This window comes from Haemaphysalis longicornis, unplaced genomic scaffold (genome assembly GCF_048455015.1).
Source record: "Haemaphysalis longicornis isolate Haplotype H1 unplaced genomic scaffold, Haemaphysalis longicornis Haplotype H1 scaffold_1, whole genome shotgun sequence".
Lineage (NCBI taxonomy): Eukaryota > Metazoa > Arthropoda > Arachnida > Ixodida > Ixodidae > Haemaphysalis > Haemaphysalis longicornis.
The window spans coordinates 274,805,166-274,826,886 of NW_027526203.1; the positions used below are offsets into that span (position 1 = coordinate 274,805,166).

General features: G+C 49.6%; 1 protein-coding gene across 1 annotated transcript in view; it reads right to left on the reverse strand.

Annotated features, from left to right (window-relative positions):
* Oseg2 (intraflagellar transport protein Oseg2) overlaps window positions 1–21,721 on the reverse strand; it is a 127,341-nt gene that overhangs the window by 86,344 nt on the left and 19,276 nt on the right. The window contains exons 7-13 of the mRNA XM_077678143.1: window positions 20,287–20,504; window positions 15,698–15,821; window positions 13,556–13,651; window positions 13,113–13,274; window positions 12,978–13,031; window positions 12,547–12,736; window positions 8,098–8,210 (exon numbers count right to left, since the gene is read on the reverse strand). Coding sequence (XP_077534269.1) covers window positions 8,098–8,210; window positions 12,547–12,736; window positions 12,978–13,031; window positions 13,113–13,274; window positions 13,556–13,651; window positions 15,698–15,821; window positions 20,287–20,504 — 957 coding nt within the window. The remainder of the gene's footprint in view (window positions 1–8,097; window positions 8,211–12,546; window positions 12,737–12,977; window positions 13,032–13,112; window positions 13,275–13,555; window positions 13,652–15,697; window positions 15,822–20,286; window positions 20,505–21,721) is intronic.

Sequence of the window (21,721 nt, forward strand, 5' to 3'; positions counted from 1 at the left end):
ACTCGTCGCGGCACACATACTCGACGCCGCCGAAAAGTCCATGCCCCAGGCCTCCAGTGCGTCCCGCACCCCAAGGAGGCCCTGGTGGAACGAGGACTGTAGGCGGGCGCGGGAGGCCCAGAACAAGGCGTGGGGTGTCCTTCACCGGTACCCACGCCAGATAATCTCATTTCCTTTAAACGGGCAAAGGCTCTTGGGAAGCGTGTGCGTCGTGAGGCGAAAAGGGAGAGTTGGCGCGCCTTCCTCACTTCCATCAACTCATACACCGACACTCACAAAGTCTGGACACGAATACGCAAGCTAAAAGGACAACAGACACACAGCCTGCCCCTGGTTAGCACAACAGGGGACACACTCGAAGACCAGGCCAACACGCTTGCACAACACTTCGAACACGTGTCCAGCTCAGCACATTACACCAACACTTTAATTAAACACAAAGCATCGTGTGAGAAGAAGTCCTTGCGAGACACTAATAAGTCGAACTCATCCTATAACACCCCCTTTTCACTTCATGAGCTGAAGGTCGCACTTGGTACTTGTAAACCTTCAGCTCCAGGTGCAGACAGGATTTCATACACAATGATACAACACTTACATGCAGACACGCTTGAAACACTTCTTCACCTCTACAATAAAATATTTCTTTCGGGGCACTTCCCACGCTCTTGGAGGGAGGCCATAGTAGTGGCTTTCCTAAAGGAAGGGAAGGACCCTTCCTCTCCCGCCAGTTATCGCCCCATTGCCCTGACAAGCTGCCTGTGTAAGCTCTTCGAGAAGATGGTAAACAGGAGACTCGTGTACTTCTTAGAGTACAACGGTCTTCTCGAGAGCTGCCAGGCGGGCTTTAGGGCGGGGCGATCTACGAACGATCAACTCGTTGCCTTAGAGTCATATATTAAAGATGCTTTCATCCATAAGCAGTACTGTATGACAGTATTCTTTGATCTTGAAAAGGCGTACGACACTGCTTGGCGGTACGGCATCCTCCGCGATTTGAAGTCCTTTGGTATGTCGGGTAACATGTGGAACACGCTTGCCAGTTACCTCTCTGAAAGAACGTTTCGCGTGCGTGTTGGAACTGCACTCTCTAGAGTTCATGTGCAGGAAAACGGTGTTCCGCAAGGTGGAGTTTTGAGTTGCACTTTGTTTATTGTAAAAATGAACTATCTTCGGAAGGCTCTGCCACCAACCATTTCCTGCTCAATCTATGTAGACGACGTGCAATTATCCTTTACGTCTTGTAACCTGTCTATCTGCGAGCGCCAAGTCCAGCTTGGTGTTAACAAGCTAGCTGGCTGGGCAGATAGCAACGGTTTTCAATTTAATCCAGTGAAGTGTACTTGTGTTTTGTTTTCGAAAAGGCGTGGCATTCGGCCGGATCCAGACATCAAACTCAATGGTGTCTCAATTCCAGTCAGAAATGAACACAAGTTTTTAGGTGTAGTCCTTGACGAAAAGCTCTCGTTCATTCCACATATAAAACAACTTAAACATAAATGCTTAAAGGCCATGAATATACTCAAGGTTCTCTCCCACTCTTCATATGGTGCTGACAAACAACTCCTTTTACGTGTTTTTACTAGCCTGATAGGTTCACGATTAGACTATGGAAGTGTTGTTTATGGGTCAGCAAGTAAGACATACCTGAAAATGTTGGACCCAGTGCTTCATTTGGGGCTCCGGTTGGCATGTCGCGCTTTCCGGACTAGCCCGGTCGAAGGCCTCTATGTGGAGTGTAATAAGTGGAACCTACAACGTCAGCGAGCATACACAGATCTCCTTTTTGCTTTTAAAATTTCATCTATGCCACACCATCCTTTTAAATCAGCTTTTTATGATACGTCTATGACTGCACTACTCCTAAACCAACGCCGCCTGTATAAACATTGCCTAACGCGTGAGCGAAAAATGGCCAAACAGCCACTCTCCTGTTGCTCTCTCCTACCCTTCCCCGCTCCGTAGCCTTTCAGCGTGCTTTCGTGTCCGCCAGCCAGCGCCGCTTCTCGGAAACTATGCAAAATAGTGGGAAGTTTGTTTAGCGTTCCCGAGGCGGCGCTCCTACGCCTTCTTGTTTTTCACCATGCCTGTCTGTCTTGGTCTGTCACTGATAAAACTTCGTTTTTCACGAAGCAAAATCCCTTGCGCTGCCGCAGGCTGATGCCGGCTTTGCGCGCTTATCTACTCGGATCACAGGCCCTGAAATGTTCTGAGTGGGGCATCCCACCTCTATCCCCTCCGCATTTAGGTATTGTTTTGACCCCGCTGTTCGCACTCCGCATCGGTACGCACTTCTAAAATTAAGGACTGTACTGTAGAAGCGCCCGGACAGCGTGGCGGGATCCCAGCTGCTTATCCTTTTGTTTCCTATAATTTTCTGAAGTTTACAAGCACGTGATATTATTGGAAAGTAATCGTAGAAGTGAGCGCCTGAACAAAAAACGTGCACGCAATTTTTTCTTCTCTAAATACTCCAGAGAGAAAAATATCAGTAAAATAATGGGTGCCCCATCCGAAAATATCGTTTTTCTGTTAGCTATATGTCTACCCGACAATCAGTATGTTCTTACACTATTTCAGTCCGCCTCCGTCTTTATCTTTGGAAAAATGCAGCAAGTATGAAGCGAGCGACACGTTGAACGAGATCCCCAGTGCGCCACAGAACTAGCGCCCCGTCGCAGCTAAGATGTAAGCGAAACGGCCCTTGAAGCCCAACAGGCAAGCTGACAGACACACGTCGTAGAAGTGGGTGCAGCGTTCGCGACTCGCGAGCAGTGACGTAAGGCGAGATGTCCGCCGGCACGCGCCACATAGCGGATCAGTGCCTGAACTAAGCGTCCCTACCCTTCCCATTGAAAAGCGCGCGACGCGTCAGGCACAGTTAATACAGGCGGCGTTGCCTAAACCGACCATCGTTCTCTGCGCCCTTCTCTTACAGAGTTAGAGCTTTCTGTCTCCTTTGTAGACACCATACAAAGTTCTCAAACAGATTTTATAGCACCATGGCATCTCCGCCCTGTCTTATGCGACACATCTTTCACACATGTAGATAAAAACCGAGCTCCCACATGTGCAATTCTGCAGCACTTCTTGTATTTGCAGCAGAAGTATCAATTTTCTTAATTTTATACGGACGCCTCTAAAACTGCCACCTCTGTGTCCTGCGCGGCGCATGTGCCCGGCCTTAATGTCACTAGAACTCTTAATAGTAATACCAGTATCTTTACAGCAGAGGCTTATGGTGTACTTCTTGTCGTTAATCATATCCTTCAAAGTCACATCCCACAATCCATTATATATACAGACTCCCTCAGTGTCGTGCGGGCTTTGTCGTCAACAAAGTCTTCAAAAAATCACGTTGTAAATCTAATAGTCAAGGGTATTATGTCTGTGTATGTCCACAAAATTGAACTAGTCCTTTGCTGGGTCCCTGGCCACTGTGGTATAGCCGGGAACGAAGCAGCGGATCGAATGGCTGCTGCTGCTACACTCTTGAATACAGTAGACATAACCACATTACCCTACACCGACGTGAAACCGCACATCAGACAACAACTTCGCAAAACATGGCAAACACACTGGAGCGAACAAACAGACAACAAGTTACACGTAATAAAACCACACTTGGGACCATACACCACCGACACACGCAATAGATACACTGAAGTCGCCTTGGCTAGATTACGGATAGGGCACACTCATGCAACACACTCGCACCTTCTCACTGGATCTCCAAGACCTCTGTGCAGCAGGTGCGGAGAGGCCCTATCCGTGATGCACGTCCTCATACAATGTAAGGCACTCGACACTACACGACGCAAACACTTCCCTCAACTACACACACGACATATTCCACCACACCCATCATACTTGTTAGGAGATGATGCCATGTTTTCTGTTAAGCGCACCTTTAGGTTCCTATCAGAAGTTCACTTTTTACAACTCATCTCATACCACCCATAGCTTTACCCCTGGTCCTATACCCCAGCCACCTTATTTATCTTTTAACAACTCTTGTTCTTCACCCTGGCCCTTTACACCAGCCGTGCTCATAGTTTTTAACTGATTTTATTTAGTGTTCTCTCCTCATCAAATCACTTCGTGTTTGGCGCTCTTTGCCCATGTCGGCCTTGCGCCAATAAAATGAAACCATCATCATCATCAGAAAGGGTTTCAATGTGCGGTTTCAATGGATTCCATCCCATGTTGGCGTCAAGGGCAATGAGGCCGCTGACCAGATGGAACGGAATGCGCTATCATTTGCACCGACTGTTAAACTTCTCGCCAACCACTGGAACGACTTCAGGCGAGTAGTAGTCGAAAATTCCAAGTCCTTGGGAGATCCCTATCACCAGCCTTGCGTCACAAATGGACTTACGTGATCAGGGGCAACTTTGCTGTACCACATCCGAACTGGCTCAGCAAAGACCACAGCATGACGTTCAAGGTTGGCCTCGTGCGATCGCCTCTGTGGTCGTCATGTACAGCGAGAGGGTATGTGCACCACTACGTAATCTGTTGCCCAGAGCATGCTTTAGAACGGACCGCAATGCTCTCGGCGCTTCGAAAGTTGGTAGCCCCGCACAACACTCTGGACCCCATCGTCTTCCCGCGGGGACATTGGATGCTGCGCAGAGAGGTGTCGCGCCTCCTTCTAAGCTTCCTTCAGGAGACGGAACTGGCAAACCCCTGGTGAAAGGACCCTAATATTGACTAATTAGGATGAGCTCGGGTGGAGCAATTGCCGGCATCTTCAGCCAGGCTAACACCGCCTGATCCCATACAACAACCGCCACCACCGCCACAATTTAGGCTGCGCACATAACCAGCATGCCAGGCATGACTTACGCCGGTTAGCGACTCAACTTCTGCCAGGTGGTGTGTACAAAGATTAAACGGCAACCTAACAACGGCAATCACAGAAAGAGCAGCTGAAGTGGGAGGGTGCTACATTGAAACACACGTGCTAGACTATCAGTGCCGAATCAGGATGGTTAGCTGGGCAAGATGGTTAAAGTGAGTTTCTTTGAAGCAACGCGTCACTAGACGGGGGACAAGAGCCTGCCCTGTGTGCCTTCTTGTCGTCCCCCGTCAAGTAAGGCGCTGTTCCAACCAAACGAACATCAGTGTGGCACCGAACTGCCTCAGCTTAGTGTACGATGACCTTTCACGATGATGTGTGCGAAGCAGATGTCAGGTCGTCACCATGTCGTTACCCGCTACGCGCTTGTGGTCATTCGGTGTACACTGTTCAACAGTACTCTGCGCCGTCGCCAAAAACCGAAGCATATATATTTCAAATCTTGTTGGTGCTTCTGTGACGCTACGAATGAAATGTGAGTGCTACTAGTTATGGCGGCAGCTCTAAGTGTATATAGTCAGGAAAGATTTGCTGACGTTTGAAGTAGCACATGAAAACGCTCGCCACCCTCGCCATCAGGCGTTCGTTCTTGCTATACCAGGAAGAACCGCGTGGGATAGTTTTCATGATGGCGGTTGTAGTACGCGTGTTTATTTACGGAAGGGTGTACAAAGAGGCCACATTACGCTTTGGCAAGGTTTGATGCTTGAGGGAAGGAAAAGGTTACATAAACTTGGAGAAAAGCCACAGTGGGGTAGGGGAGTAGGGGAGGGTGTGCCACTCTAGAAACTCGAAATGACAGCATTGTGCGGCGAGTCCACTGATAAATGACTGTGCGTACCTTTTCCTTGCGTGTTTCAGGCGCATGGTGGCCAGTTCGCCATGCTAATCGTACGCAATTAACCGGCCTGAATGCCAAATCACGGAAATGAAAGGGGCGAAGTAGGCGAATGGCGAGGTACAGAACATGATTTGCGAATGAAGTCGAGGGTTTGACGGAAACCCGTCTGGTCGGGAAACATGTTGGAGTAAAAACGGAGACACCGACCAAAAGAAACTTAAAAACTTTAAAACAACAACAAGACGTTTCGGCTTCGTTACTGAAGCCTTGTTCACAATGAGGCGAATAAAAGTTCATGCACGCTTATGTTCTCTTGAGCACGTGACGTAGGCAGCGCGTGTACGACGGGGGGAGGGTTCCTTCATTTCGATTAAGTGTATGACGTGTCGTCTGTATTTCCAGAGACTCGAGATAGAGCCGCGATCTCAAGTTTGATCGCGGCTCTATCTCGAGTCTCTGGAAATACAGACGACACGTCATACACTTAATCGAAATGAAGGAACCCTCCCCCCGTCGTACACGCGCTGCCTACGTCACGTGCTCAAGAGAACATAAGCGTGCATGAACTTTTATTCGCCTCATTGTGAACAAGGCTTCAGTAACGAAGCCGAAACGTCTTGTTGTTGTTTTAAAGTTTTTAAGTTTCTTTTGGTCGGTGTCTCCGTCTCCATGATTTGCGAATGCATACGAATAATTATGAGCGCTTCCACAGTGATACAATCTCTAAAGGCATAGCCGCAGCAATCCCATTTTAGATGCGAAGCATCTCATGCTCGGGGCTGTGTCTCTCCCTGCATCGTCGTCGTTGTCCGCCGTCCGCACTCTACTGCGCATGCGCGTCTCTTCAGCCCCGTCAGCGTTTGGGCTGACATCAGCGCAGTCCACTATAACAAGAAATAGTTAGACGGCGCCCGGTTTCGATCCCACGACTCGTACGTGGCGCTCTTCCACCTGCGCTACAAACCGAGACGGGAGCATGTGCTACAAACTCACCTTATGTCCTTCACTCATTCAAACTACGTCAAGAAGCTACTGATACAACGAAGGCACGCGAAGCTGAACGTCAACGGAAACGACGAACAGAAAACTAATGGGAACTTCAGGCGACCGCATGGCTGCTTCGCATACTACTCAGGGGTCCCCTACGGGAAGATGGTGTAATTATTTTTGCAGGCACGATTCAAAATGAACTTCCTCAGTACTACATAACCATGTTACTCAAGCGTTTTAAAAGAAACCTCAGAAAAAAATTAGGGTATTCTGGAACGAACTTTACGACGAGACAAAAACGATCGCGAAATAATCGCCATTTTGAGCACTTGAAAATACCACAGATTTACATCAATTACGGCGCACAGTTGAAATCTTCTTCCGTTTTGTTTAAAAAGGCGTAACGCATCGTATATTTTAAGTTGTATATGCTTGGTGGGCTTCCTTCCTTGATAGCGACAGCGATTTATTATCGCTCACTAGTTGTGTATTGTATCACTGACTCTTGAGAGTGTGGTGTTAGCCTGTACCTGCTTAATTCTATTTTTGTAGAAGTTCGGAGTTTTTTATTGCTGCGCCCCCACCCCCTTATGCTCTTGGTACCCAACTTTTCTTTTCTTAATTTCTTGGAGGTAGCTTTTTCACACATGTATTAATTCATTTTTATTTTCCATAGATGTAGTGTTTCCGTTTTTTTTTAATCCCACGCATAGTAGCGGCTGCAGCTTCCTTTGTACGTGGTGCTGTAGAGCCCGCCAAGCCCGCCTGGTGGACTTTTGTCCATGGTCATCAACACTTAAGGTATTGCAATAAATAAATTTCAGTTTCAATTTATTTGACCCGACAATCTCCATTGTGATATTACGCACCTGAAGAAGGATGTTTGACAGTGCGTTATATTCCAGAACATATCCAAAATTAGTTCAAACCGTTTGGTAGGGCCCTCAATATTAGCCTGATTAGTGGTCCAGGAGCACTGTGGTGAAGCAGATTCGGGGAACTTTTTAGGCGGTGCTGCGAAATGGCGGCCCATGTCGTTTTTCGAAGCCTGGCGCTGATCTTAGGTGTCATATATATATACGGCGCGTACGTTCAATTCACGAAAGCCTTCGTAAAACAAGGCATTCCAATACTGCTCCCGACTTGGGCCGTCCTGACCTTGCAGGCACATTTGCACGCTTTCTCTCTCAATTAGCAAATCTCCCGACCCTCTCTGCCAAATAATGGCCGTGGGTACTGCCAGTTATTCCTTCCGTCTCGTTCGCTAATGCTTTGTGGGTAGCTTATGCCCTCAAAATTTCAACGTGGCATTCACAGGAATATGGGGCTCATGGCAGAAGATGTGCCTGGCGGTTGCATGCATGCCTCAGCTATAACGATGGGTAGGAAACGAGGGAAAACCTACCCTCTGGCGCCTGTCTCGGAAGAGCAACTTGTGGCCGGTCTCGTTCAGCTCCAGCCAGTCGATCTTGGAGTCGTGTGGCACCTGGGCCAGCGTCATGCCCGTCACCAGGTCCACTGTGTGCATTGACGTCAGTACGTGTCAGTTCACTAGAAGACCGACAGAAAACTTCAGTGCCATATTACTTTGGGAAGCGGGATGACCAGCGGAGCTCGGCGCAGTCCAGGAAGTGCACGAACCAAACACGTTGTTCGTAAATCAGGATTGAACATGGTACTTCCTAGTTAATTAGGTGAATGAACCTTGGATGGAGTAAAGTTTTATTCGAGCGGCCGAATATGCGGCTGTCCTATTCCCTCCCGTAAAAGCCCGTGTATTGACAGCAGACATGAATTCCACAATATTTACAGCTTCACTGTGAACTACTTAGATATAAAAAGCTAGCGAAAGTCGGCGTAGTGTCAAATGCAATGTTTCGGGGTAGTTTCGATAAAACAAGAGTTCCAGCCGTTTTCTGTAACCATGCTCCCTCCACCGTAAGGTCATGTATTGACAGCAGCCGGGAAATTTGTAACGCTTACAACTTTACTGTAAACTAACTAATCAATACTTTTTTTAAATAAAAAAAAAGGTTAAAAAAAAACCTAAGGTGAAACTCGGCGTAAAATGATAAAGTCTTGCTAGAGGGCAATTTCAGCGCGATTTTTTCAAGATACCGACATTATTTTGAGAGCAACAGAGCATTCACCGCAACGACGGCTTTGGCACAAGACTCAATTTTGTCGACGCGACTTTTTTGTACATATCTTGTCGACGCACGGAGTTTTGGTCAGAACCCCTTACAGCTCTGCTGTAACTCATATCTCACGAAGTTGCCAGCATTTTCAGGAAGCGTGCTCATATCCCGTCCCGATCTTTCTCTAAACGGGAAATGGCTAGTTTAAATCGGCAGCCTTTGAGGTCGCACTTCTTGGATTTTGCCTTTTTACTGTGCCTGCCGCCAGGTGCTCTCGCAACCAGACGCCTGACCGCCCGGCGTCGTCGTCGCCATGAAGTTTTTGAAAGGCAACATTAGGGGTTCTCGGCCATAGTCAATGTATGGCCATAACCGTGCATTTTAAAGAATAATGGCACAGGTCCATCTGAGTAAGAGTAAATGTGTGGAGAAGGCTCGGCGTCCCTCCTGCATATTATTGTGAGCACGGGGGGCACCCACCGGTCTCTCTGTGTGCGCGCCTATGCTCTCGAGGTATTCTTTGCAGCTAAGGTAAAAGCTTTGCAGGAACGTGAGCTGAACCTTCTCCGACGCATCCGACTGGTCGCATTCCGTGCATGCAGGTTTGTTTGTCTGTTTATCTATTTAACCCGCCCCTACACGGCAGACGCTCCTCTCTCTGTGGGAATTCGCGTGCTCCTCAGGCGTCGCCCGCCGAATGTAACCTTTAAACTCATCCCCCCCCCTTCCTTTATTCCTCATGCCGACCGACGTGTCCACTTTCTACGGTATAGTTTGTTTATTTATTTATTTATTTATTTATTTATTTATTTATTTATTTATTTATTTATTTATTTATTTATTTATTTATTTATTTATTTATTTATTTATTTATTTAAAGTACCCCCAATCGCTCAAGCATTGAAGGCGGGAGTGGGTTTTTGGAGAGTAAAAAATACAAGTAACAAGTAGCAACCCTGCAGAAAAGTAACATAGACTACCTGTGCTGGTAGTACGGACACAAAGGTACATAATAAAATGCGCTAGTGGTTGTTCAGGACAGACCTGTAGAAATATTCGCGCTGTAAACAACACGCAGAATGCATTTGCCGGGTACAAAGCAAACTGCACAAAGTTTACACAATACTACACAAGAAATGCGCAAAACATGCGCTCAACAGCAGTTATTCAAGGGAAATGAAAATAAACAACACCAACAGAAAGATGTCGACATAGAATCACTACACTCAGAAAAGGCGAAAAATGATCGGCGACAAAGATTTGAATCGGCTATTGATGCCAAATTTCCGGGAAAGCGGGAAAGTTGAGATGAAACAAAAAAAAACCGTTGGATCCCAGAAAGCTGAAAAGTTGGGTGTACAATACGTGCTCTATTAGTTTACAAAATACGCTTTTTCAATGAAATGGGAAACTGGACTGGACTGGAAAGGACTTTATTGAAGCAAACCCTGCAGTAGGCAGGAACCGGGTTACGGCTCCGCCTCGACGTGGCCTGGCGTCGCGCCTTCTTCTGCGACCCTACTCGTCACAAGCCCGTTTTACGGAGCCCGTGCCTTTCGAGCGCGGCGAAGACCTGCTGGATGGCCCATGACTGGTCGGTCTTGCTTGTAGATTCGATGGCTCTCTGGAGTTCCTCCGTATACTCTTCGAAGTGCGCGCCGTCTGGGTCGGCGGCACAGTCCCACATGATGTGCCACCGGTTGGCCGGTCCTTTCTTACACACACTGCACTGGTCACTCGGGTACTCGTCCGGGTACATTTGGTGTAAGGAGGCCGGCGACGTTGTCGACGCTGTTTGGAGTCTTCTTAGATGTATCGCCTCCTCGCGGCCCAGTTCCCGGTGGGGCGGCGGGTACGCTCGTCTGGCCAGACGTGGGGTTTTCAGTGTTTCGCCGTAGCCCCTGGCTCTGTCTTTGGTTTCCGTCCACCACTCCCACTCGGGACGAGTGCCCACGTTGGGAGCGCGGTGAGTGATAGCGCGCGCTTCCCTGTGGGCCGTCTCGTTGTGGTTCGGCGCGAACGGTGAGCAGTTTCCTGCGTGCGCAGGGATCCATCTGACCTCCACTCGTCTTCCGTCTCGAACTCCCGATCTTTCTATAATTCTAGCCGCCTTGCCGCTCACTCGACCTCTTTCCAGGTTGCGGACGGCCTCTTGCGAGTCGCTCAGGATTGTGTCGCAACCTCCCTCAGACATCGCCAGGGCTATGGCGATCTCCTCGGCCTCGGTAGCGTTCTCGCACTTCGCGCTCGCCGATTTGGAAACCGTCCTGTGCGTGCATTCACAGTCACCAACGCGTATCTTCCTTGCCCGTACTCCGCCGCGTCAACGTACCTAGTCCGCGTGTCCCCGCAGTACTGTTCGACGAGAAACTTTGCTCTCGCCCGTCTTCTCTCTTGGTTGTGCTCCGGGTGCACGTTCCTCGGGATGGGGCTCACCCGCACGTTCTCGCGCACCTTCTCATCGAGTTCCTGGAGGTGTCTTCCTGTGACCCGGTAGCCGTAGCCCAGGGTCTCGAGGATGCTTCTGCCCGTCTTAGTCTCCGCCAGCCGCTCTCGCTGCGCTTCCAGTTGCGCCTCGATGATCTCGTCCACCGTGTTGTGGACGCCCAACTGCAACAGTCTCTCGGTGTTCGTAGACTCGCGCAGTCCGAGTGCCCTCTTGTACAATCTACGGATCATGGCGTCGATCTTATTCTTGTCGGTCTGCGTCCACGTGTGGTACGCCGCCGTGTACGCCACGTGGCTGATCGTGAAGGACTGGACCAACCTTGTGAGCCCTTCTTCACGCATGCCCGCCTTCTTGGTTGACACTCGCTGGATCAGACGCAGGGTACTCGCCGTCTTGGTTGCCAGCTTCTTCAGAAGGTTGTCTTTGCTGCCGTTGCTGCTGATCAGCATGCCCAGCACTCTGATCTCCGAAACCTCGGGAATTCTCTGGCCCATCTTCGTGATCAGCTCCATGCGATCACACTCCCTCGGGGGCGGCGGCTGCCACCCCGCCTTTCGAGGCGAGTATACCAAGAGCTCGGACTTGGACGGCGAACACTGCAGACCCGTTCCGTCTAGTCGTTCTTCGATGGCCGAGATCGCCTTCTGCAACCTCATCTCTATACCAGCATCCGTGCCGCCGGTCGTCCACAGGGTAAGGTCGTCTGCGTAGATCGTGTATCTCACGCCCTTGACGCTCGACACCGCTTCGGCTACCTGTATCATCACGATGTTGAACAGAAGCGGTGAGATCACAGAGCCTTGAGGCGTGCCCACGCTGCCGACGCGTCGCTCCGGTAACTTGATCTCCCTGTCCGGCCACTGCTGACCGGCGGTGGCCCTGGTTGAAGGATCCAGGCCTGCGGTTTCGCCCGCGAATCTGCGAATCTCCCCTAGTTTTTCTGAGCAGCGACTCTCCGTCGCGTCGCGGAGTGTGAGCTCGAAGAACAGCCCCGTGGATGAAAGCCTTGCATTAGAGGAAAGCCTTGCCTGGAGGGAAATGGGCCACCAAGGGAAAGTAGGTACGGTTACCGTACAGGACTCCAGGGGTTCTAGACAAAATCCTAGGAAGGTTTCCGGCGCAGGTGGTTGCCTTAGTCGCCGTGCATGACACCGTGCCAAAATTTCGGGAAAGTGCAAGGACTGACGCCCCATGCGCCCCCCGCCTCCCCTTCGTTGTCGTCGCCCATTGGCTTTTGCTGATCAGCGCCCGCAGATAGAATACTCACCCACGAAGATCGTCTTCAAGTCGATTAAATACGCCAGCTTCTTGTTGTCTGGCGCGCCTGTACGCTTGCGCTCGTTGAGGCGCACGCTCAGCAGGTGCGGATTTGTGAACTCCGTGCGCACCGAACCGAGGATCTCGTTCTGGCCGTACTCCACGAGCGAGAGCTCGCCAGCGTTGAAGATCATGCACACCTGGAGAGAAACGAAAGGCTGCGTCACGCATTCACCGCGGCAGCTGTGCAGTCCCGACATGTTTGCTCAAGTAACGTGGTCTGTGAATACAGCTTTATAAGTTCGTGTTTCGAGCCAAAGAAACAGGCGAAATCTCATATAAATATCCTGAGAATATCATACAGCGCCTTCCCAGATTTAACAAGCGCAGAAGTCTCACACGGTGCATACGTATAGGCTGAACAATACAAACGTTACGCACGCTTTCGGTCTCGACGTAGAACTTCTCGTTTCTTGACGTCCCTTCCCAGGAGACCTGCGATGGGGGGCGTGAATGAGAGTAGAGAAGGTGTACGTATAGCAGGGGGCACATAGCGCTCGCAGCGGGACTGCATACCTCAGAAAACTTGTCGTTCACCAAGTCCCCCAGGAGTAGCGTGGCGGCCGTGTATGCCACCAGGTAGCGGTCCCTGCCCAGGATCTTGATGTCCTGGATCTCGTGGCCGTACTGGGACTTGAGAACGCTTTTAGTTTTCGTGGCAAGGTTCACGATCAGGGCCTGCGCATGACGTCCAGTAGCTGACCGCACATGCACGCCTCACCCAATCACTGCATAGGGTGCACAGTTCCCCGCAATTAAGTGCATTCCGCAGTGTTCCTGCAGTGCGGGTTAAAATCGTCTTACTTTAAATCGTCGAGGCTCATATCTCCTTTGGTACGCATTTTTCCTACTATTGCTACCGAAAGCAGCAGATGGAAGCTACTGCACATATTGAAGTTGTCTACTAAAAACTGGCACTCTGAACAGGTTGTAGGCAACGTGCATTCAAAATCACTGACCTGACTCGGGCCCACAAACGTGATCTCGAATTTGTTGTTGTACAATGTCCGGCGGAGGCTGCAGTCATAGCTGAGAATGGCCCCACACAAGGTTCCCTTAGAGAAAACAGATGAACGGTCGGCGTCATCAGAAATGTCCAAGGCAATAAAGCTTGAACCGTTTATTCTGCCTGCCAACATGAAAAACGAATCTTTCCGGAAGTAGTACATGCAGTCAAGATCAAGGAGAAAACAAGTCCACCGAGAACGGGGGAACGACAAAAATCAAAATGTAATTACCAAGTCGGGTAATTTTTCAGTGAAAATCATTTCTCGAAATAACTAAAGGGAGATACGTCGGTCCACAAGTCAAACGTGGCACGCTAATCTGGCCTTGCCTTTTCTGTTTATTTTCTTTGTAGCGCATTTTAGATGCGACGCTGAGAGGAGCATCTCTTGCCGGCGGCCCTGTCCTGCGTGCGTCCGTCGTCCGCGTCCGCACAGCTGCGTCTCTCCTCCGCTCACCTCCTCTCCTCTCTCCGATAGCGAACGCTCTCTCCCAACATCTACGGTCGCGCTGCGCGCGGCGCTGCGCGCGGCTGCGCACTGTGCGCATGTGCAGTACTCTCTCTCTCTCCGCGGTCTCCTCTCCTTCGGGCGCGCTGCGCATAGGGCGGAGTGCCGCGCTCCGGCCGGTCTCCCAGTCGACGGTCGTCCGCGCTTGCTCTCTTGCCGTACCCGACGATTGCTTGACTCGACGCCAATGGAACCCCCTTCAGCGTCGCATCACACCAGGGTTCCCGCGAGGGGAGGTGGGCGTAATTTTTTTTCTGCTGCCAAGTTTTATTTGACGGCCACTGTTTAGTTTGGCGAGACGTATGACAGGAGCTCAGTGAGCAGTGTGCGAGGAGTTAGACAAGAGGTATGAACGGAGTAGCTTGATAAGGAGTTCAAGGATCAGTGTGGACGAGGAGTTTGACTGGTAGTATGAAGAGATGCGTGACAGACGAATTTGACGAGAAGTGTAGCTGAGAAAGATCCGCGGACAGACCAAACCCAATTCAGTGGCCAAGCCTGGGTACAGCAAAAAGCTCACAACTCTTTTTTTTTTTTTTGGGGGGGGGGGGGATGCGCAGAATGCGTTGCGTATGCCGTCTTCCACTACTTTGCTGAAAAATACCCATTAAACAGACGAGACGGTGCTCAAAATGGCCGGTCCAGGAGCGTAGCAACGATGTAAAGAAAGAATAAAGCTGATGGCTGGCGAAGCACAGAAAGGCGTGTTGCTGCGCTCTTCCCTGGGATAAATGCCCAATTGTTACAAAATTCAAATACCAACACACACGAGAGATAATTAGGATCAAAATTATTGTGAATACGGAGGACCAGTGCTTCACTAGCACCGTCAAGAAAGGATCTTAGAGTTCTTGTGCCGGGAGCACGCATGCGTGAAAACGTAAAGTGGGGAAGCTTTTCAGAATAAAGTTAAAGGTGCAGCTCCGTAAGCATCATACTCGCTTCGCCCTCGTCAGTCTTAGCGCTAATGTTTCGCTACAGCACTACGCAGCCTACAAAGCGCGCAATCCACCCACCCTCCTGGTCACGCTCTGAGGTATTCGTGCGCGCCATGCCATCCGTGCCTATAGCTCCGTCACTGGCTAGAATGATACATGGACTATGAAGCGCACGGTAGCAGTATAGGACAACGGTTTACAATTTATACTGCGTGAGGCCTCGTTGGCACCTCTTCTGCATATTCTTCCGCAGTCCGGAATCACAGCCGTCTCCTGACGCTTCAACGCCCTTCGAACCCTTGCGCACAATGACGTCCTCAATAGACCGTAACCCCAAGTAACCGGGGCGGGACAGAGCTGTCGTGGAGTCATTTCGTAACGCACTTTATGCCTGTGCTCACACACATTTGCTCCAGTCAGACATATCTGCGATAGCATAGGGAAGACACCGAAACAAAGACACACTCGGTAATGTTCAAATATAGTTCTGGCATCAAATCAACCACTGCTTCTTTGACAAATATGTGAAAAAAACTTATCCACCCTCGTCCACCAGTTTTCTTTTTTTTCTTTTCACGTGACTGTGTTAGCTTGCACTCTTGTTTATTTCCATTTTAAGTGAGGGCCGGAGGCAGGGGAAGTCACTGACCACAGCGAGGCGGGAGCCGTCTCTCTTCCACGCGAGACTCGATATGGTGTAGGCATTCTGCAGCTCTTTGGGCTTGGCTTCGTCCCACGCCCTCTTGCTGCTGCTCCACGTGAACACGCGGACCCTGCGTTGGCGGACGATACCCGATGCGGTACCGCACACACGCGTATTGACGTGGTCTAAAATGAAATGAAAATGAAATGAAAATGAAATGAAAATGAAATACGCTTTCTCGCAAGCGGATGCATAACGCAGGCTCGGTGCCGGCGTGTATCGCACACTTCGAAGACATCACTGCCCCGCTGCCCCTGATGGACTAGTCAATGCGTCCAATAAACAAATCTGATGAATAACGGGGCCCGACGTACACCATCTGAACTTGCAAAGTGCGGTATGATGCAAGGAATAACACTGTCACAGCGCATACCCCCCTCTTTTTATTTTAGTCAAATCATATGGTGGGACTTATGATTGGCCTGTTGTGCTTCTATGATTGCAAGGAATGGTCAATATTGTGCATTGTGGTTAGGTGGAACCACGGGTGTCATTTTGATAAGCGGGTCTGATCATCATCATCATCATCATCATGGCGATGAGACCCACAGGTGTCATTTTTTTAAGTGAAGGCTACACTTTGCAGCTAGAAAAAGGAAAGGACGAAGTCAGAACGAGTTTTTTAAAAGCATGCATCTGGCTAAAAAATGTGCGAACATTAAAAATATGATAGCTAGCACGATTATTGTTAGCGTTTCTCTAACATTGACCCCATGCCTGTGAAAGAAACGAATATTTTTTGCAGTTTGTATCAGTTGGGACTGAAAATAAGTTACTTTTTTTAGCAACTAAACATCGTATCTGATGTGCCTTTCTCCGATCGTGTGTGTGTGTGTGTGTGTGTGTGTGTGTGTGTGTGTGTGTGTGTGTGTGTGTGTGTGTGTGTGTGTGTGTGTGTGTGTGTGTGTGTGTGTGTGTGTGTGTGTGTGTGTGTGTGTGTGTGTGTGTGTGTGTGTGTGTGTGTGTGTGTGTGTGTGTGTGTGTGTGTGTGTGTGTGTGTGTGTGTGTGTGTGTGTGTGTGTGTGTGTGTGTGTGTGTGTGTGTGTGTGTGTGTGTGTGTGTGTGTGTGTGTGTGTGTGTGTGTGTGTGTGTGTGTGTGTGTGTGTGTGTGTGTGTGTGTGTGTGTGTGTGTGTGTGTGTGTGTGTGTGTGTGTGTGTGTGTGTGTGTGTGTGTGTGTGTGTGTGTGTGTGTGTGTGTGTGTGTGTGTGTGTGTGTGTGTGTGTGTGTGTGTGTGTGTGTGTGTGTGTGTGTGTGTGTGTGTGTGTGTGTGTGTGTGTGTGTGTGTGTGTGTGTGTGTGTGTGTGTGTGTGTGTGTGTGTGTGTGTGTGTGTGTGTGTGTGTGTGTGTGTGTGTGTGTGTGTGTGTGTGTGTGTGTGTGTGTGTGTGTGTGTGTGTGTGTGTGTGTGTGTGTGTGTGTGTGTGTGTGTGTGTGTGTGTGTGTGTGTGTGTGTGTGTGTGTGTGTGTGTGTGTGTGTGTGTGTGTGTGTGTGTGTGTGTGTGTGTGTGTGTGTGTGTGTGTGTGTGTGTGTGTGTGTGTGTGTGTGTGTGTGTGTGTGTGTGTGTGTGTGTGTGTGTGTGTGTGTGTGTGTGTGTGTGTGTGTGTGTGTGTGTGTGTGTGTGTGTGTGTGTGTGTGTGTGTGTGTGTGTGTGTGTGTGTGTGTGTGTGTGTGTGTGTGTGTGTGTGTGTGTGTGTGTGTGTGTGTGTGTGTGTGTGTGTGTGTGTGTGTGTGTGTGTGTGTGTGTGTGTGTGTGTGTGTGTGTGTGTGTGTGTGTGTGTGTGTGTGTGTGTGTGTGTGTGTGTGTGTGTGTGTGTGTGTGTGTGTGTGTGTGTGTGTGTGTGTGTGTGTGTGTGTGTGTGTGTGTGTGTGTGTGTGTGTGTGTGTGTGTGTGTGTGTGTGTGTGTGTGTGTGTGTGTGTGTGTGTGTGTGTGTGTGTGTGTGTGTGTGTGTGTGTGTGTGTGTGTGTGTGTGTGTGTGTGTGTGTGTGTGTGTGTGTGTGTGTGTGTGTGTGTGTGTGTGTGTGTGTGTGTGTGTGTGTGTGTGTGTGTGTGTGTGTGTGTGTGTGTGTGTGTGTGTGTGTGTGTGTGTGTGTGTGTGTGTGTGTGTGTGTGTGTGTGTGTGTGTGTGTGTGTGTGTGTGTGTGTGTGTGTGTGTGTGTGTGTGTGTGTGTGTGTGTGTGTGTGTGTGTGTGTGTGTGTGTGTGTGTGTGTGTGTGTGTGTGTGTGTGTGTGTGTGTGTGTGTGTGTGTGTGTGTGTGTGTGTGTGTGTGTGTGTGTGTGTGTGTGTGTGTGTGTGTGTGTGTGTGTGTGTGTGTGTGTGTGTGTGTGTGTGTGTGTGTGTGTGTGTGTGTGTGTGTGTGTGTGTGTGTGTGTGTGTGTGTGTGTGTGTGTGTGTGTGTGTGTGTGTGTGTGTGTGTGTGTGTGTGTGTGTGTGTGTGTGTGTGTGTGTGTGTGTGTGTGTGTGTGTGTGTGTGTGTGTGTGTGTGTGTGTGTGTGTGTGTGTGTGTGTGTGTGTGTGTGTGTGTGTGTGTGTGTGTGTGTGTGTGTGTGTGGTGTGTGTGTGTGTGTGTGTGTGTGTGTGTGTGTGTGTGTGTGTGTGTGTGTGTGTGTGTGTGTGTGTGTGTGTGTGTGTGGTGTGTGTGTGTGTGTGTGTGTGTGTGTGTGTGTGTGTGTGTGTGTGTGTGTGTGTGTGTGTGTGTGTGTGTGGTGTGTGTGTGTGTGTGTGTGTGTGTGTGTGTGTGTGTGTGTGTGTGTGTGTGTGTGTGTGTGTGTGTGTGTGTGTGTGTGTGTGTGTGTGTGTGTGTGTGTGTGTGTGTGTGTGTGTGTGTGTGTGTGTGTGTGTGTGTGTGTGTGTGTGTGTGTGTGTGTGTGTGTGTGTGTGTGTGTGTGTGTGTGTGTGTGTGTGTGTGTGTGTGTGTGTGTGTGTGTGTGTGTGTGTGTGTGTGTGTGTGTGTGTGTGTGTGTGTGTGTGTGTGTGTGTGTGTGTGTGTGTGTGTGTGTGTGTGTGTGTGTGTGTGTGTGTGTGTGTGTGTGTGTGTGTGGTGTGTGTGTGTGTGTGTGTGTGTGTGTGTGTGTGTGTGTGTGTGTGTGTGTGTGTGTGTGTGTGTGTGTGTGTGTGTGTGTGTGTGTGTGTGTGTGTGTGTGTGTGTGGTGTGTGTGTGTGTGTGTGTGTGTGTGTGTGTGTGTGTGTGTGTGTGTGTGTGTGTGTGTGTGGTGTGTGTGTGTGTGTGTGTGGTGTGTGTGTGTGTGTGTGTGTGTGTGTGTGTGTGTGTGTGTGTGTGTGTGTGTGTGTGTGTGTGTGTGTGGGTGTGTGTGTGTGTGTGTGTGTGTGTGGTGTGTGTGTGTGTGTGTGTGTGTGTGTGTGTGTGTGTGTGTGTGTGTGTGTGTGTGTGTGTGTGTGTGTGTGTGTGTGTGTGTGTGTGTGTGTGTGGTGTGTGTGTGTGTGTGTGTGTGTGTGTGTGTGTGTGTGTGTGTGTGTGTGTGTGTGTGTGTGTGTGTGTGTGTGTGTGTGTGTGTGTGTGTGTGTGTGTGTGTGTGTGTGTGTGTGTGTGTGTGTTTCTGTAGTGAATTAATAACATTTTTTCTCATTTTAAATTTTTATATTCCTACTCATTCCTTTTTCCGGTTGCATTTGCATCATGCTAGTATTGTAAGACCTTGTACTCGCCTTCAGTCCTTCCCGCACTTTATACGGTGTTGTCCAACGGGGCTTTGGGTGAGTAGCTCAGTGAAGTTACACTCTGTGCATAGGTGGTTAATAAATAGGTATTTGGATATGATAAGGTAGGCTTCGGTCGCAGGCGTAAAAAAAAAGCTGCAAGATATTTGCATTCGACCAAGATTTATCTCTTGTATCTCTGCGTACATCAGCGCCAATTTATCGTTACATGCAGACTCTAATGCAAGAGCTGTTTGATGTGCCATTTGACAATTCCCGACACACTTACATCGTTTTAAACCCTTCCATCTTTTTGTCGCCTGGATTTTAAAAACTTAACAAATAACTCGAGGATATTCGGATACGCTTATTGTGGTATCCCATGCCTTCTCTAACAGTGGCTCAAAGACAAATATTCGTTTCGTCGGCAGTTTTTTTCAGCGCAGATAAAGGAGTGAATTTCCTGTGCACATTAGAGGGGCCCTGAAGTGGTCAAATATATAATCCCCAAACTCTAAAATGTGCCTAATTGGGTTTTTTGCTTTGTATACTTAGACGAAAAATTGCGTTTGAGTTCTGTTAAGAGCGATTTCACAGTATTAGTGTATGTACAAATCCCCCAAAGAAAACTTGCCTACCAGCCATCAGTGATATGTCAAATCGTCTCCGACGTTTCCTGCGGCTAGAGAACTTACGACGTGCCACAACACGAAAACTTCTCACGGCAGCTCGACGTTTCGGAAGCATTCGCGTTCACGGTCTGCACATACCCAGTTATTCTACTTAGTAGCATCCTGTAATGACGAGTCTCAGCTAAGAGGTTCTAGAAAGTGGAACGCGTCGTTTGGGCGGCGCTGAGCCGCGAATAGCACCGGCACCTGTCGTAGCTGCCGACGGCGATGGCGTGCCCGCCCGGGCTGCAGGCTGCCGCGGCGAACTCGCGCTCGCCGGGCTGGCGGCTGAAGTCGAACTGCTGCTGTACGCGACCGTCCCTGGGCGCGTAGAACACGACGCGTTTGTCACAGCCGGCCGCCACGATCGACTGCTCCGTCCAGCAGAGCGCGTACGGAGGGCACGGATGCGTCAGCACCTTGCCCTGCGACACCAGTGGGCCTCGGTCATCCTGATTCACACCACAATATGTAAGAGCGCGTAGCTTGAACAATGGAGAATGCATTGTGAGAGGGCGATGCAAGAAAACTAATGTGCGTGATGCGGGCGAAACGCATTCACGGCAAGAAAAGAAAGCCTTCTGTGCACCAAGGAGGCTTGTCGAATCTCGTGCAGAAGTAATGGCATTTCAAGCCCGACACTCGACCACATGAGAAGTGCTTGCTAAGCTTTTGTGAAATTCTGCAATCTCTTGAAAAATTTTGTTAAACGTCCCCCTGTCGCACAACAGGTAAATAAAATCCGCGCGGGGCACAGTATCGACGAGCTATGGCTCTTGCTAGGCTTCTTCCAGGCACCGCTTTAAGCACGCAAGGTTATTGCGGCGAGGCGCGACTGGTAATAACAGTTTTTTTAGGCTAGATTAAATTCCTGAGATTCAGGTACCTAGACGTAGTGAAGGGCTCCCTGAAGCAGCTGTTGAGGAAAAGGCGAAAACAACGAGCTTAGAAGGCGAATAATCACTATTAATAATATTTAGAGGAAGAAGAGGTCGAATATAGACGCGTAGAATGAGAGCCGTGGAGTCGGGTCCTGTTTCCCAACAGAGGCTTCTTGTCTCCCCCATCCCCCCAGCACGAAGAAAACAAGGTTGTTGACTAGGTCAAAAGTAAACACTACGATGTTTCGGGAGCCCCACGACTCCCATGATTGTACTGGAGCCGCAGGAGCGGCACCACTACACTACGAGACCAAACGATTCCGAGCTATTAAATTGAGGGCCACAAGCACGTGGATATAGCTTCAAACATGCCCCTAGATAGCACCATGTGTCACTTCGCTGTGCTGATTAAGAAACGCCTATACGCGTACGATATGATTCATCTGTTCATGAGCGTCTACTACTGGTTGCAGAGATTTTGCGCACACAGGGCGCCCGTTGCTGACGTCCCTGACCAATGTGTTAGGCGTGGCTGGGATTATTAGACACTGGAGATAAACATGGGCTGATACGTACATACATTCTGTTGCTCCACAGTTTATTGCGTGGCCGGTCTTGTTGACAAACTGGCTGATAGCATTTGCTGCCACATACCAGTTTTGTGCGTCTTGCTAATGCTACGTCAGCGGTTGGCAAAAGTTGCCATACCCGCATATATGGACATGTGTATACAATCAGGCGCCGGATATCTCCACCAGCAA